We start from the raw sequence: 16092 nt of genomic DNA, 5'->3' as shown, positions 1-16092 counted from the left end.
GACGTGAGGCAGGAGACAGGAGGCAGGAGGCAGGAGGCTGGAGGCGAGGCTGGAGGCTGGAGACGTGAGGCGAGGCTGGAGGCTGGAGACGTGAGGCGAAGCTGGAGGCTGGAGACGTGAGGCGAGGCTGGAGGCTGGAGACGTGAGGCGAGGCTGGAGGCTGGAGACGTGAGGCGAGGCTGGAGGCTGGAGACGCGAGGCGAGGCTGGAGGCTGGAGACGCGAGGCGAGGCTGGAGGCTGGAGACACGAGGCGAGGCTGGAGGCTGGAGACGTGAGGCGAGGCTGGAGGCTGGAGACGTGAGGCGAGGCTGGAGGCTGGAGACGTGAGGCGAGGCTGGAGGCTGGAGACGTGAGGCGTGGCTGGAGGCTGGAGACGTGAGGCGAGGCTGGAGGCTGGAGACGTGAGGCGAGGCTGGAGGCTGGAGACGTGAGGCGTGGCTGGAGGCTGGAGACTTGAGGCATGGCTGGAGGCTGCAGACTTGAGGCGAGGCTGGAGGCTGGAGACGTGAGGCGAGGCTGGAGGCTGGAGACGTGAGGCGAGGCTGGAGGCTGGAGACGTGAGGCAGGAGGCAGGAGGCAGGAGGCAGGAGGCAGGAGGCAGGAGGCAGGAGGCTGGAGGCTGGAGGCTGGAGGCTGGAGGCTGGAGGCTGTAGTCGAGGCTGGAGGCTGGAGACGTGAGGCAGGAGGCTGGAGGCTAGAGACGTGAGGCAGGAGGCAGGAGGCTGGAGGATGGAGACGTGAGGCAGGAGGCAGGAGGCTGGAGGCTGGAGACGTGAGGCAGGAGGCAGGAGGCTGGAGGCTGGAGACGTGAGGCGAGGCTGGAGGCTGGAGACGTGAGGCGAGGCTGGAGGCTGGAGACGTGAGGCGAGGCTGGAGGCTGGAGACGTGAGGCAGGAGGCTGGAGGCTGGAGACGTGAGGCAGGAGGCTGGAGGCTGGAGACGTGAGGCAGAAGGCTGGAGGCTGGAGACGTAAGGCAGGGGAGGCAGGAGGCTGGAGGCTGGAGACGTGTGGCAGGAGGCAGGAGACTGGAGGCTGGAGACGTGAGGCAGGAGGCAGGAGGCAGGAGGCAGGAGGCTGGAGGCTGGAGACGTGAGGCAGGAGGCTGGAGGCTGGAGGCTGGAGGCTGGAGACGTGAGGCAGGAGACAGGAGGCAGGAGGCAGGAGGCTGGAGGCGAGGCTGGAGGCTGGAGACGTGAGGCGAGGCTGGAGGCTGGAGACGTGAGGCGAAGCTGGAGGCTGGAGACGTGAGGCGAGGCTGGAGGCTGGAGACGTGAGGCGAGGCTGGAGGCTGGAGACGTGAGGCGAGGCTGGAGGCTGGAGACGCGAGGCGAGGCTGGAGGCTGGAGACGCGAGGCGAGGCTGGAGGCTGGAGACGCGAGGCGAGGCTGGAGGCTGGAGACGTGAGGCGAGGCTGGAGGCTGGAGACGTGAGGCGAGGCTGGAGGCTGGAGACGTGAGGCGTGGCTGGAGGCTGGAGACTTGAGGCGAGGCTGGAGGCTGTAGACGTGAGGCGAGGCTGGAGGCTGGAGACGTGAGGCGAGGCTGGAGGCTGGAGACGTGAGGCGTGGCTGGAGGCTGGAGACTTGAGGCATGGCTGGAGGCTGCAGACTTGAGGCGAGGCTGGAGGCTGCAGACTTGAGGCGAGGCTGGAGGCTGCAGACTTGAGGCGAGGCTGGAGGCTGCAGACTTGAGGCGAGGCTGGAGGCTGCAGACTTGAGGCGAGGCTGGAGGCTGCAGACTTGAGGCGAGGCTGGAGGATGCAGACTTGAGGCGAGGCGAGGCTGGAGACTGGAGACTTGAGGCGAGGTTTGGCAGGCTCCTCCTGGGCAGGGCGCGAATTGCCACACGACAGAGTCAAGGGACAGGAAGGGACAGATCCATCCCCAGGTAACGGCAAGACGGCCTGGCTTACCTCGGCGGAGGCAAGGGACAGGAAGGGACAGAACCAACCCCAGGTAATGGCAAGACGGCCTGACTTACCTGGGCAGAGGCAAGTGACGGGAAGGGACAGAACCAACCACAGGTAACGGCAAGACGGCCTGGCTTACCTGGGCGGAGGCAAGGGACAGGAAAGGAGCTAGGTACAGGGTAGCTCCAGGACCAGACAGCAAGACAAGGCAAGGCTACTGGCAAAGCAAGGCGAGACAGAACTTCAGGCGAGGCGAGAGTTACCGGCAAGACAAGGCAGGGCTTCTGGCAAAGCAAGGCGAGACAGAACTTCAGGCGAGGCGAGAGTTACCGGCAAGACAAGGCAGGGTTTCAGGCGAGGAAACAGAAGGCAGAGGAAGGGATCCAAGGAGTAAAGACAAGAACAATCCAGCAGCCATGCCCTGGTCTCTGGATGTATTTATGCAGCCAGCCCCAACTAGCATCAGCTGACTCATTTAGAGCTCAACAAGACAGAAACAGGGTAGATAGGAAAACCTGGAGCAAGGGTCGATGGACTGGACCGTGAACCGGAATACGGACTTCACGGACCGGACTATGACAAGATGACAAGTAACAATGGACCCACATTGATCCCTGTGGTACACCACTAGTCACAGGCCTCCACTCTCTGAAACAATCCTCTACCACCACTCTTTGGCTTCTTCCATTGAGCCAATGTCTAATCCAATTTACCACCTCTCCATGTATACCTAGCGTCTGAATTTTCCTAACTAACCTCCCATGCGGGACCTTGTCAAAGGCCTTACTGAAGTCCATGTAGACAGCACCCACTGCCTTCCCTTCATCCACTTTCCTGGTAACCTCCTCGAAAAACTCCAATAGATTGGTCAAATATGACCTACCACGCACAAAGCCATGTTGACTCTCCCTAATAAGTCCCTGCCTATCCAAATGCTTGTAGATTCTGTCTCTGAGTACTCCCTCCAATAACTTACCCACTACCGACGTCAAACTTACCGGCCTATGATTTCCCGGATTACTTTTCGATCCTTTTTTAAACAACGGAACAACATGAGCCATTTTCAAATCCGCCGGCACCTCACTCGTAGACACCGACATTTTAAATATATCTGCCAGGGCCCCTGCAATTTCAACACTAGTCTCCTTCAAGGTCCGAGGGAATACCCTGTCAGGTTCTGGGGATTTATCCACTTTAATTTTCCTCAAGACAGCAAGCACCTCCTCCATTTCAATCTGTACAGTTTCCATGATCTCACTACTCGTTTCCCGTAATTCCCTAGACTTCATGCCAGTTTCCTTAGTAAATACGGACGCAAAAAACCCATTTAAGATCTCCCCCATTTCTTTTGGTTCCGCACATAGCCGACCACTCTGATCTTCAAGAGGATAAATTTTATCCCTTACAATCCTTTTACTGTTCATATACCTGTAAAAGCTCTTTGGATTATCCTTCACTTTGACTGCCAAGGCAACCCCGTGTTTTCTTTTAGCCCTCCTGATTTCCTTCTTTAGTATTTTCTTGCACTTTTTATACTCCTCAAGCACCTTATTTACTCCCTGTTTCCTGTACATGTCATTCAACTCTCTCTTATTCTTTATTAGTTCATAATTTACTGGCATAATTTACATATTACTATTTAACTATTTATGGTTCTATTACTATTTATTATTTATGGTGCAACTGGAACGAAAACCAATTTCCCCCGGGATCAATAAAGTATGACTACTACTACTACTACTATCAGAGTTGAAATATCCCTTGAGAACCAAAGTTCCTTATTCCTATTCACTTTGCCTTTAATCCTGACGGGAATGTACAAGCTCTGTACTCTCAAAATTACTCTTTTGAAGGCTTCCCACCTACCGATCACATCCCTGCCAGAGAACAACCTGTCCCAATCCACGCTTTTTAGATCTTTTCTCATTTCCTCACATTTGGTCTTCTTCCAGTTTAGTCATAGTCATAGTCATAGTCATACTTTATCGATCTCGAGGGAAAGTGGGTTTCGTTACAGTTGCAGCAACCAAGAATAGAGTATAAATATAGCAATACAAAACCATAAATAACTAAATAACAATATGTAAATTATGCAAGGTGGAAATAAGTCCAGGACCTCAACCCTAGGACCAGATCTATCTTTATCCATGATCAAGTTGAAACTAATGGTGTTTTGATCACTGGAACCAAAGTGCTCCCCTAAACATACATCCGTCACTTGTCCTAACTCGTTTCCTAACAGGAGATCTAATATTGCATCCCCTCTAGTTGGTCCCTCTATATGTTGATTGAGAAAACTTTCCTGAACACATTTTACAAACTCTAACCCATCTAGACTCCTAACAGTATGGGAGTCCCAGTCAATATATGGAAAATTAAAATCCCCTACCACCACAACTTTATGTTTCCTGCAGTTTCCTACTATCTCTCTGCAGGTTTGCTCCTCCAATTCTCTCTGACTATTGGGTGGTCTATCATACAACCCCACTAATGTGGCCATACCTTTCCTGTTTCTCAGCTCCACCCATGACTCAGTAGACAAGCCTTCTAATCTGTCCTGCCTGAGCACTGCTGTAACATTTTCCCTGACAAGCAATGCTACCCCCCCACCTTTCATTCCTCTGCCTCGATCACATCTGAAACATCGGAACCCTGGAATATTAAGTCCTGCCCCTCCTGTAGCCAAGTTTCACTAATTGCTATAACGTCATAATTCCACGTGTCAATCCACGCCCTCAACTCGTCTGCCTTCCCCGCAATACCCCTAGCATTGAAATATATACACCTCAGAAGATTTTTACCACCACTCACAACCTTTCTATTTGCAGCTTTGCTTGAACTTTTAACATCATTTATTTTCACCCCAGCCCCACTGTCAGCTCTAAGCGCCAATTTCCGGCCTTCTCCCCATATCCCTTCATGCCGTGAGCAATCAAGAAAATGTCAACCTGGAACTTACATATACGCAAAGACATGACCTCCACTGACGCCTGGGGAAACGAATTCAACAAGTTCTGCTCTCTTGAAAACGAATTCCTCTTCATCTCCATTCCAAAAGGTAGCCCTTCCATTCTGAGACTGTGACCTCTGGCCGTAGACTCTCCCAATATATGTAATATTCTTTTCTCATCCTCTCATCCACGTTGTCGAGGCCTTTCAACATTAGATAGCTTTCGATGAATTACTCCTTCATTCTTAATTCCAGTAAACACAGGCCCAGCGAATACTGTTCATGTGACAAGCCGGTGAATCCTGGAATCATTTTCCTTAACCTCCTTTGAACCCTCTCCGGTGTCAGCACATCCAGTTTAAGATAAGGAGCCCAAAACTACTCACAACTCTCAAGGTGAAGCCTCACTAGTACTTTATAAAGCTTCAACATTACATCCTTGCCTTTATATGCTGGCCCTCTTGAAATAAATACTAACATGGAATTTACTTTCCTTACCACCGACTCAGCCTGCAAAGTAACGTTTTGGGAATCCTGCATAAGGGCTTCCAAGTCCATTGGCGTCTCTGCTTTTTGAAATTTCTCTCAATTTAGAAAACAGTCTGCCCATTTATTTCATTTACCACAGTGCATGACCATACACTTTTCAACATTGTATTCGATCTGACCCTTCCTTGCCCATTCTCTTAACCTCTCTAAGTCATTCCGCAGCCTCTTCCCTTCCTAGAAACCTCCTGCCCCTCCAGTTATCTTCGTATTGTCCGCAATCGTTGCAACAAAGCAATCGCTTCCATTACCCAAGTCATTGACATATAAAGGAAAAACAAGAGTTCCAAACGCAGAGCCATGTAGAGCACTCTAGTCACCGGCAGCCAAGCAGAAATCGTTCTCTGGTTTCCTAGTCTTTGCGTCCTGCCAGTCAGCCACTGCTTTAGCCATGCTAGTATATTTCCTGTAATAACATGGACTCTTACCTTATTAAACAGCATCATGTGTGCTATCTTGTGTGCTGCCTTTAGAAATTCCAAGTGCCCAACATCCACCGGTCTTCCATTGTGTATCCAGCCTGAGCATTTCCATCCCTACGGGAACTATTCTAGAATCTAGTGATTCTTGAAAAGCCATTACCAGTTCATTCACAATCTCTTCAGACACCTCTTTCAGAACCCCCTGGGCAGAGCACAATCTGATCCAGGTGACATATCTATCTTTAGATCTTGCAGTTTCTGAAGAAACGTCTCCTAGTAATGGCAACGTCATAAATTCCTAACAGCTGACTCTCTCGAACTTTCGACGCACTACTAGTGTCTTCCAGTGTGAAATTAATGCAAAATACAAATTTAGTTCGTTCGCTATTTTCTTGTATCGAATTACTACCTCTGATTTATCGTTTACCAGCAGTCCGATATCCATTTACGCGTCTATTTTAAACTTTATGTATCTGAAGAAACACGTGGTATTTTCTTTAATATTGGCTGCTAACTTGGGTATTCCATCTTTACCTTAGAAACATAAAAAAACAGAGAAAACATACAGCACAATACAGGCCTTTCGGCCCACAAAGCTGTGCCGAACATGTCCCTACTTTAGAACTACCTAGGGTTACCCATAGCCCTCTATTTTTCTAAGCTCCATGCGTAAAAAACTTACCCCTGAAACCTACTTCAAAGCACCTGAAAACTATGCCCTCTTGTGCTAGCCATTTCAGTCCCGGGGAAAAGCCTCTGACTATCCACACGATCAATGCCTCTCATTATCTTGTACACCTCTATCATGTCACTTCTCATCCTCCGTCGCTCCAAGGAGAAAAGGCCGAGTTCACTCAACCTATTCTCATAAAGCATGCTCCCCAATCCAGGCAACATCCTTATAAATCTCCTCTGCACCATTTCTATGGTTTTCACGTCCTTCCTATAGTGAGGCGAACAGTTTTGAGCACAGTACTCCAAGTGGGGCCTGACCAAGGTCCTATATAGCTGTAACGTTACCTGTCGGCTCTTAAACTCAATCCCACGATTGATGAAGGCCAATGCACTGTATGCCTTCTCAATCACAGAGTCAACCTGCGTAGTACCTTTGAGTGTCCTATGGACTCGAACCCCAAGATCCCTCTGATGCTCCACACTGCCAAGCGTCTTACCATTAATACTACATTCTGCTATCATATTTGACCTACCTAAATGAACCACCTCACACTTATCTGGATTGAACTCCATCTGCCACTTCTCAGCCAAATTTTGCATCCTATCTATGTCCAGTTGTAATCTGTGACAGCCCTCTACACTATCCACAACACAAACAACATTTGTTTCGTCAGCAAAATTTACTAACACATACCTCCAGTTCCTCATCCAGGTCATTTATAAAAGTCAAAAAGAGTAGGGGTTCCAGAACAGATCCCTGAGGCACACCACAGGTCACCGGCCTCCATGCAGAATATAACCTGTCTACAACCACTCTTTGTCTTCTGTGGGCCAGTCAGTTCTGGATCCACAAAGCAATGACCCCTTGGATCCCATGCCCCTTTACTTTCTCAATGAGCCTTGCATAGGGTAGCTTATCAAATGCCTCGCTAAAATCCGCATACACGACATCTATGGCTCTACCTTCATCAATGTGCTTAGTAACATCCTTAAAAAATTAATCAGGCTCTTAAGGCACGACCTGCCTTTGATAAAACCATGCTGACTATTCCTAACCATATTTTGACTCTCCAAGTGTTCAGAAATATTGCCTTTCAGGAAGTTCTCCATCAATTTACCAACCACCAAAGCAAGACTGACTGGCCTATAATTTCCTTGGCTATCTCTACTCCCTTTCTTGAATAAGGGAACCACATTCGCAAACCTCCAATCCTCCGTAACTTCTCCTGTCTTCATTGATGATGCAAAAATCATTACCAGAGACTCAGCAATCTCCTCCCTCGCGTCCCACAGTAGCCTGGAGTGCATCCCGTACGGTCCCGGTGACTTATCCAACTTGATGCTTTCCAAAAGCTCCAGCACATTCTGTTTCTTAATATCTACATTCTCAAGCTTTTCGGTCCACTGCAAGTCATCCCTACAATTGCCAAGACCCTTTTCCGCAGTGAATACTGAAGCAAAGTATTCGTTAAGTACCTCGGCTATTTCTTCCCGTTCCATACACACTTTTCAAATGTCACACTTGATTGGTCCAGTTCTGTCACGTCTTATCCTCTTCCTCTTCACATACTTGTAGAATGTCTTGGGGTTTTCCTTAATCCTATCCATCAAGGCCTTCTCATGGCCCCTTCTGGCTCTCCTAATTTCATTGTTTAGCTCCTTCCTGCTAGCCTTATAATCTTCTAGATTCCTATCATTACCTAGTTTTTTAAACCTTTCGTGAGCTCTTCTTTTCTTCTTGACTAGATATACAACAGTTTTTGTGCTCCACGAATCTTGTACCCTACCATCCTTTCCATGTCTCATTGGAACGTACCCATTCAGAACCCCACGCAAATATCCCCTGAACATTTGCCACATTTCTTCGGTACGTTTCCGTGAAAACATCTGTTTACAGTTTATGCTTCCATGTTCCTGCCTGATAACCTCATTGTTCTCCTTACTCCAATTAAAGGTTTCCCTAACTTGTCTGTTCCTATCTTTCTCCAATGCTCTGGTAAAGGAGATAGAATTGTAATCACTATCTCCAAAATGCTCTCCCAGTGAGAGACCTGATAGCTGACCGGGATTATTTCCCTATACCAGATCAAGTACAGCCGCTCCTCTTGCAGGCTTATCTACATATTGCGTCAAGAAACCTTCTTGAGCACACCTATCAAACTCCGCCCCATCTAAACCCCTCATTCCAGGGAGATGCCAATCAATATTTGGGAAATTAAAATCTCCCACCACAGCAACCCTGTTATTATTACTCCTTTCCAGAATCTGTCTCCTTATCTTCTCCTCGATGTCCCTGTTAATATTGGGTGGTCTATAAAAACACGTAGTAGAGTTATTGACACCTTCTTATTCCTAACTTCCACCCACAGAGACTACGGAGACAACCCCTCCATGACTTGCTCCTTTTCTGCAGCCGTGACACTATCTCTGATCAATAGTGCCACACCTCCACCTCTTTTGCCTCTCTCCCTATGCTTTCTGAAGCATCTAAAGCCTGGCACTTGAAGTAGCCATTCCTGTCCCTGCACCATCCAAGTCTCTGTAATGGCCACAACATCATAGCTCCAAGTGCTGATCCACGCACTCTCATCCACTTTATTCATGATACTCCTCGCGTCAAAACAGACACATCTCAAACCATCGGACTGAATGCGTCCCTTCTCTATCAGCTGCCTATCCTCCCTTTCACACTCTCTCCAAACTTTCTTTATTTGTGAGCCAACCTCCCTTTCCTCTGTCACTTCAGTTCGATTCGCAGCCCCCAGCAATTCAAGTTTAATCTCTCCCCAATAGCCTTAGCAAACCTTCTCGCCAGGATAATGGACCCCTCGGATTCAAGCACAACCCGTCCTTTTCGTACAGGTCACACCTGCCCCAGCAGAGGTCCTAATGATCCAGAATTCTGAATCCTTGCCCCCTGCTCCAATCCCTCAGCCCCGCAGGTGGAGACCTCACTCTATTCTTATACTCACTGTCACGTGGCACAGGCAGTAATCCGGAGATTATTACTTTGAGGTCCTGCTTCTCAACTTCTTTCTTTACTCCCTGTTGTCCTTTTTCAGGGTCTCCTCCCTTTTCCTACCTATGTCGTTGGTACCAATATACACCACGACCTCCAGCTGTTCTCCTTCCCACTTCAAGACATCGTAGACGCGATCAGAAACATCCCGGACCCTGGCACCTGGGAGGCAAACTACCATCTGTGCTTCTTTCCTGCGTCCACAGAATCGCCTATCTTACCCCCTAACTATAGAGACCCCTGTCACTACCGCCATCCTCTTCCTTTCCCTACCCATCTGAGCCACAGGTCAGACTCTGTGCCAGAGGCGCGACCAGTGTTGCTTCCCTAGGTAGGCCGTCCCACCAACAGTATTCAAACAGAAATACTTATTGTTAAGGGGTACAGCCACTGAGGTACTCTCCAGTACCAGCCCTTCCCTCTCCTGACTGTTACCCACTTCTGTGTCTCCTGTGGTCTCGGGGTGACTACCTGTCTATAGCTCCTCTCTATCACCTCCTCACTCTCCCTGACCAGACGCGGTCTCTAAGGATCTCTAACGCGGTCTCTAAGGATCTGCAGCTCGACGCACCTGGTGCAGATGTGCTCGTTCGAGTGGCCGGGAGTTTCAAGGACCTCCCACATCTGACACCGACAACAGAAAACTGGGCTCACACACACACTCTCTGTCTTTATTTTAAACAGATAATCTACTTGGCCTCGACACTTTATCGCCGAAGCCCCGTTGAGCCAAAGCCTTCCTACTCTGTCTCTCGTAACTCCGTCGCCCGCTCCTCCGACGCCCGTTCTGTAAATCTGTCTTCCTTTTAAACTCTCTCCGCTGTTCTCACTGGCCGACCTCCACGCCCTTGCACAGTCGTGCCCCGGTCAAACTGCCGAAGAAATATCATCGATGATATTTTGCTAGCCCTCTGTCGGTTTTTAATAGGAAACTAATCCACTAACTTTCCACTAATTGTTGCTCTTTTTTGCTTTCTGCTTGGCTTTTATGTTGGCTTTGACTTCTTTTGTTATCCACAGATGTGTCAGCTTTCTTTAGAGTACATTTTCCCCTTTGGGATGTATATAGCTTGTGGCTTTTGAATTGCGTCCTGATTTTCCAGCCATTGCTGCTCCACCGTCAACCCTGCCAATGAGTTCAGATCAGCTCCTCTCTCATGCCTCTATAACTCCCTTTACCCCAGGGTAATGCTGACACACATTTTTTTAGTTTCTGCTTCTCAAATTTCAGTGTGAGCTCCATCATGTTATTATCACCTGCAGCAAAGGATTCTTTCACCTTATGCTCTCTGCTCAATTCCCGATCATGGTACAATGCCCAATTCAGAATAGCTTGAGGGCATCTTGAGGGCGTTCTAGAAATTTCCCTCTTGAGATCCAGCACCAAGTTGATTTTCCCAATATATCTGGAGATACTATATTGTAACATTGCCCTTTTGTGCATGTATTTTCTATCTCTTGTTTTAATTTCTTGACCTGATCTTTACTACTGCTTGAGGGTGTGTATATAAATCCCAACAGGGTCTTTTCTCTCTTGCGGTTTCTTTGCTCTACAGACAAGAATTCAACATCTTCCAACCTTATTTCACCTCTTTCTAATGATTTGATTTAATTTTATACCAACAGCGCCACGCCACCCCTTCCGCCTGTCTTTTCGAGATAATGTGTATCTTTGGACGTTCAGTTTCCAGCTATAAACTTCTTTAAGTCACCATTTAGTGACGGCCACAACGCCGTAACTTTCAATCTATAACGTGCCTCCAGTTCATCTCTCTTATTCCGTAACATGCATTGGAACAAAACAACTTCAGTCCTGCATTCACCGTCTTCGATTTTGTCCACCTTTTACATTTCAGTTGATCCTGTTCATTGATATTTTGCCCTGTCGTCAATCTTTCCTTGCTGAGAGTCTCACTACACACTGCCTTTGTTTGTAAACCAGTTAAATCATGCTCAACACCATAACGCTGGTACCCATTTCCCTGTCAAATTCGTTTACTTCTAATAAAAGACAGATTAATTTTCCTTTATTAAATTAAGGAATCATAAAGTCCTGCACTTACTGCTACAAATGGTACAGTTGATAGAGATAATGAAGTTAAAATGGGCTTCTTAAATTTTGTGTCGCAGAGAAAGAATGTGTGACATTCACCTTTAAAAATGTGAACAAAAATAAAAGAAAATGTATTTTGTTGTGATTCCCTCGGTGAGAGATTTCAATTGCACTGTGACGCAATGTATAGAAATAGCTCGCCTGAATTGGTTGTTCACTGGGTTGTCTCTGATGTGACTAATAAGCTGGTAAGGTTTGCTTGGAGATGACAGTATCTTCACCTTTATAAGCGCTTTCAGATCAATCACCAGTAGTTTTCAGCGGTAGGAGCATTAAAACTTGATCGTCACATCACGCGGAACATGGAATATCCAGCAATTTACTACATAGAGAGTATTTATTATCCTTTACTGACTGCGATTGGTATCCCTCGTAAGTAACTGGAGTATGTGTGAAATTTCAGAGACTGCAAGACAGGTATATGGAGGAATTTAAGGTGAGGGGTTATATAGGAGGCAGGGTTTGAGGGTCGGCACAACATTGTGGGTCGAAGGGCCTGTACTGCGCTGTACTATTCTATGTTCTATTTTCTATGTTTATATTTCTTCTTGCTCCATCCGCTTCTCTGCATCACATTCGCCGTAAAATCCATTACACATGGTGCTTTTTCTGACGAGGAATTTCGGTCTGATCAGGTTTCAAAGAGATGTTTCTTTCTTCTTCTGGCTGTTTGTTATTGCTGGTTTCTTTGTTAACTATAACAACCGAGTTCGCACTGATATTAATTAGTTCCAGCAACTTACCTCGCTCGACCTTCGAAAGCATGAATGTCCTAAGACTGAGTTTAGAAGATATCAATAGTCATAGTCATAGTCATAGTCATACTTTATTGATCTCGGGGGAAATTGGTTTTCGTTACAGTTGCACCATAAATAATAAATAGTAATAAAACCATAAATAGTTAAATACTAATATGTAAATTATGCCAGGAAATAAGTCCAGGACCAGCCTATTGGCTCAGGGTGTCTGACCCTCCAAGGGAGGAGTTGTAAAGTTTGATGGCCACAGGCAGGAATGACTTCCTATGACGCTCTGTGCTGCATCTCGGTGGAATGAGTCTCTGGCTGAATGTACTCCTGTGCCTACCCAGTACATTATGTAGTGGATGGGAGACATTGTCCAAGATGGCATGCAACTTGGACAGCATCCTCTGTTCAATGCCCAAAACTGAAGCTTTGCAGCAACGAAAAGAAAGCTTTACCGTCACCACAGCATTAATTGACTTTTCCGGTTTATCACGAAACGTAATTAGTGTCATAGGAAACTACAGCACAGATACAGGCCCTTCGGCTGGTCTAGTGTATGCTGAAACCATTTAAACTGCCTCCACCTGCAGCCGGACTGTGGTTATTGTACACCATCATGCAACAAATGAGAACTCATTTTCAGTATAATTGTCTAAATATCTTTTCAATTGCAACAATGATCAAAGAAAATATGACTGACCCGTTTTCCCTTTTGGACTTGTTTTTTTTTCTGGTCTTATATTTAACGCTGCAGGTTCCTGGACTCACATGTGCTACGTCAGGGAAAGATCCATCTGAATCCCATTATATTCCCAATATCAATGTTCCGTTCAGCTTTATCAGGTACAATGATGGACCTGTTCGAATTTGATACGTCGAACAGCATTCCTCTGTTGAATATACCGTGGAATGCAGAATCCCATTGCAAACTGCTGGAAATTTGCAGACGCATCTCTTACTCAAATCCTTCCATTGACCTCAAGCATGAGTGCAAGCCCGGACAAACGGTGTAAGCATTTTGTGGATCGGAGCCTGTTTAACCAGGGATGCCATCAGAGTGATGGTTTCCCTTCAGGCTGTAAACAATTCTTTGTATGCAAATGAATTAAAATGCATCGGATTTTGTTCTCTGGGAAATAACTCTTTATTTTCTACCTTGCAGTTAATTTGACGGCAATTGTGATCCTGTGTCGTGGAAAATGCGGACTCTCCAAATGCATCACCCGTTACCTGGTGGCGATGGCAACAGCTGATCTAATGGGTGTTATCATTGGCGTTGCACTGGAACGGATCAATAATATTTATGTTTTTGCGACATATTTGCTCATCACTCCGATTTGCGCAACGTTGCTTGTGTTTCGGCTAGCTGCCATGGAATGTTCTGTCTGGCTGACGGTCGTTTTCACATTTGATCGATGTATTGCCATTTGTAGTCAAAAACTGCGGAAACGATATTGTACCGCGAGGGCAGCGACTACAGTGGTGGTGATTGTGTGCATAGGGAGTTGTTTAAGGTGTGTTCCGTTTTACTTTTCAGTGGATGCTTTCGCGATTATTGACAACGTTCCATGGCGCTGTATTGGCAGGGCAGATTACTTTACTTTACCAGTGTGGAAAGCTTACCAGGTGTTTAATAGTATCATTACCCCCTCATTGCCAATTGGTTTAATTATATTGTTCAATGCTTTAACAGTCAGTCATATTATCGCTGCAAACAGAGTCCGCCGGGGACTCCGGAGCAGCAATGACAATAAGAAGGATTCAGAGGTGGAAAACCGGAGAAAGTCAATGATTTTACTGTTCGCTCTATCGGCGAATTTCATTTTATTGTGGATCCCCTTTATAGTCTCTGCTATGTTCTGGCAGGCTCAAAATTACTTTTATACAGACAGATATCTTAATTCGCCGTCGTTTATCCTGCAAGAGTTTGGGTTCATGTTGCAATTTCTCTGCACCTGCACCAACACGTGTATCTACACACTGTCCCAGAGGAAATTCAGGGAAGAGATGAAGAAAGGAGTGAAACATCTGGTCACATTGAGTGGCCGACTTTGTAGATAAAACGTTAAGTTGAACTGTATGTTTTCCTATGAGGTCGCATAAATTTTCTCAATCAGTAGCAGGTCTGATAAATTTACCAAAAGTGAGTAACGAGATACGTGAGGGTTAGAAGCCCGGTTTTCCCCAACAAGGGCAGCAAACTTAATTTCCTCGAGTGTGTCAACGAACAAACTGTTGCTTATGAGATCTTACATTGGGCGAATTATGTTTAAAATCAGTGGACTAATACCGGAGTCTTGGCCAACGAACCACTTACGTGGTGTGATTCTTACATTGGTAGAATTCAGTTCTAACTTACTGAATCCTCGATCCACTGAACGCGCGTGTGCACCCTCTGTGACTGGTGGAGAAATTTACCTTGGATACAATAATCCTCTGTCAGATATTGAGAGTCCGGATGTAAGTGTTGGATCTCCGTTGGAGAAGTCAAACATGCAAATAAAAACACGTCTTTTACAAAAATAGTTTAAAGCATATTCAGAAAATAGTTTTCAGCTATATTTTCGTATGCTTGTCAATATTTCTCTTTGCCTTATAACGAAACATTTGTTCAGTAATTAGACTTGGAATTTCAAGAAAATGATGATATTGGCATCAAAGCACTTGACTCCAGCAAACTCCTTCACACTGGTTGGCAGTGTGAAATGTGAGGAGGATGTTATGAGAATGCAGGGTGACTTGGACGGGCTGGGTGAGTGGGCAGATGCCTGGAAGATGCAGTTTAATGTGAGGTTATCCACTTTGGTGGTAAGAACAGGAAGGCAGATTATTATCTAAATGGAGTCAAGTTAGGAAAAGGGGAAGTAAAACGAGATCTAGGTGTTCTTGTACATCAGTCACTGAAAGCAAGCATGCAAGTACAGCAGGCAGTGAAAAAAGCTAATGGCATGCTGGCCTTCATAACAAGGGGAATTGAGTATAAGAACAAAGAGGTCCTTCTGCAGCTGTGCAGGGCCCCGGTGAGACCACACCTGGAGTACTGTGTGCAGTTTTGGTCTCCAAATTTGAGGAAGGACATTCTTGCTATTGACAGGAATTCTGCAGATGCTGGAAATTCAAGCAACACACATCAAAGCTGCTGGTGAACGCAGCAGGCCAGGCAGCATCTCTAGGAATAGGTACAGTCGACGTTTCAGGCCGAGACCCTTCGTCAGGACTAACTGAAGGAAGAGTGGGTAAGGGATTTGAAAGCTGGAGGGGGAGGGGGAGATGCAAAATGATAGGAGAAGACAGGAGGGGGAGGGATAGAGTCGAGAGCTGGACAGGTGATAGGCAAAAGGGGATACGAGAGGATCATGGGACAGGAGGTCCGGGAAGAAAGACGGGGGGGGGGGTGGTGACCCAGAGGATGGGCAAGAGGTATATTCAGAGGGACAGAGGGAGAAAAAGGAGAGTGAGAGAAAGAATGTGTGCATAAAAATGAGTAACAGCTGGGGTACGAGGGGGAGGTGGGGCCTAGCGGAAGTTAGAGAAGTCAATGTTTATGCCATCAGGTTGGAGGCTACCCAGACGGAATATAAGGTGTTGTTCCTCCAACCTGAGTGTGGCTTCATCTTTACAGTAGAGGAGGCCGTGGATAGACATGTCAGAATGGGAATGGGATGTGGAATTAAAATGTGTGGCCACTGGGAGATCCTGCTTTCTCTGGCG

General features: G+C 46.8%; 1 protein-coding gene across 1 annotated transcript in view; it reads left to right on the top strand.

Annotated features, from left to right (window-relative positions):
- LOC134338983 (probable G-protein coupled receptor 139) overlaps nt 1–14442 on the top strand; it is a 43274-nt gene extending 28832 nt beyond the window's left edge. Inside the window, exon 3 of the mRNA XM_063035204.1 lies at nt 13544–14442. Within this exon, the coding sequence (XP_062891274.1) occupies nt 13544–14442 (899 nt within the window). The remainder of the gene's footprint in view (nt 1–13543) is intronic.
- Nucleotides 14443–16092: the final 1650 nt, after the last annotated feature.

The sequence above is a fragment of the Mobula hypostoma genome, chromosome 28, assembly GCF_963921235.1.
Source record: "Mobula hypostoma chromosome 28, sMobHyp1.1, whole genome shotgun sequence".
NCBI lineage: Eukaryota > Metazoa > Chordata > Chondrichthyes > Myliobatiformes > Myliobatidae > Mobula > Mobula hypostoma.
The sequence above is the reverse complement of the archived record's forward strand: the minus strand, read 5'-3'. Positions and strand labels throughout refer to the sequence as shown.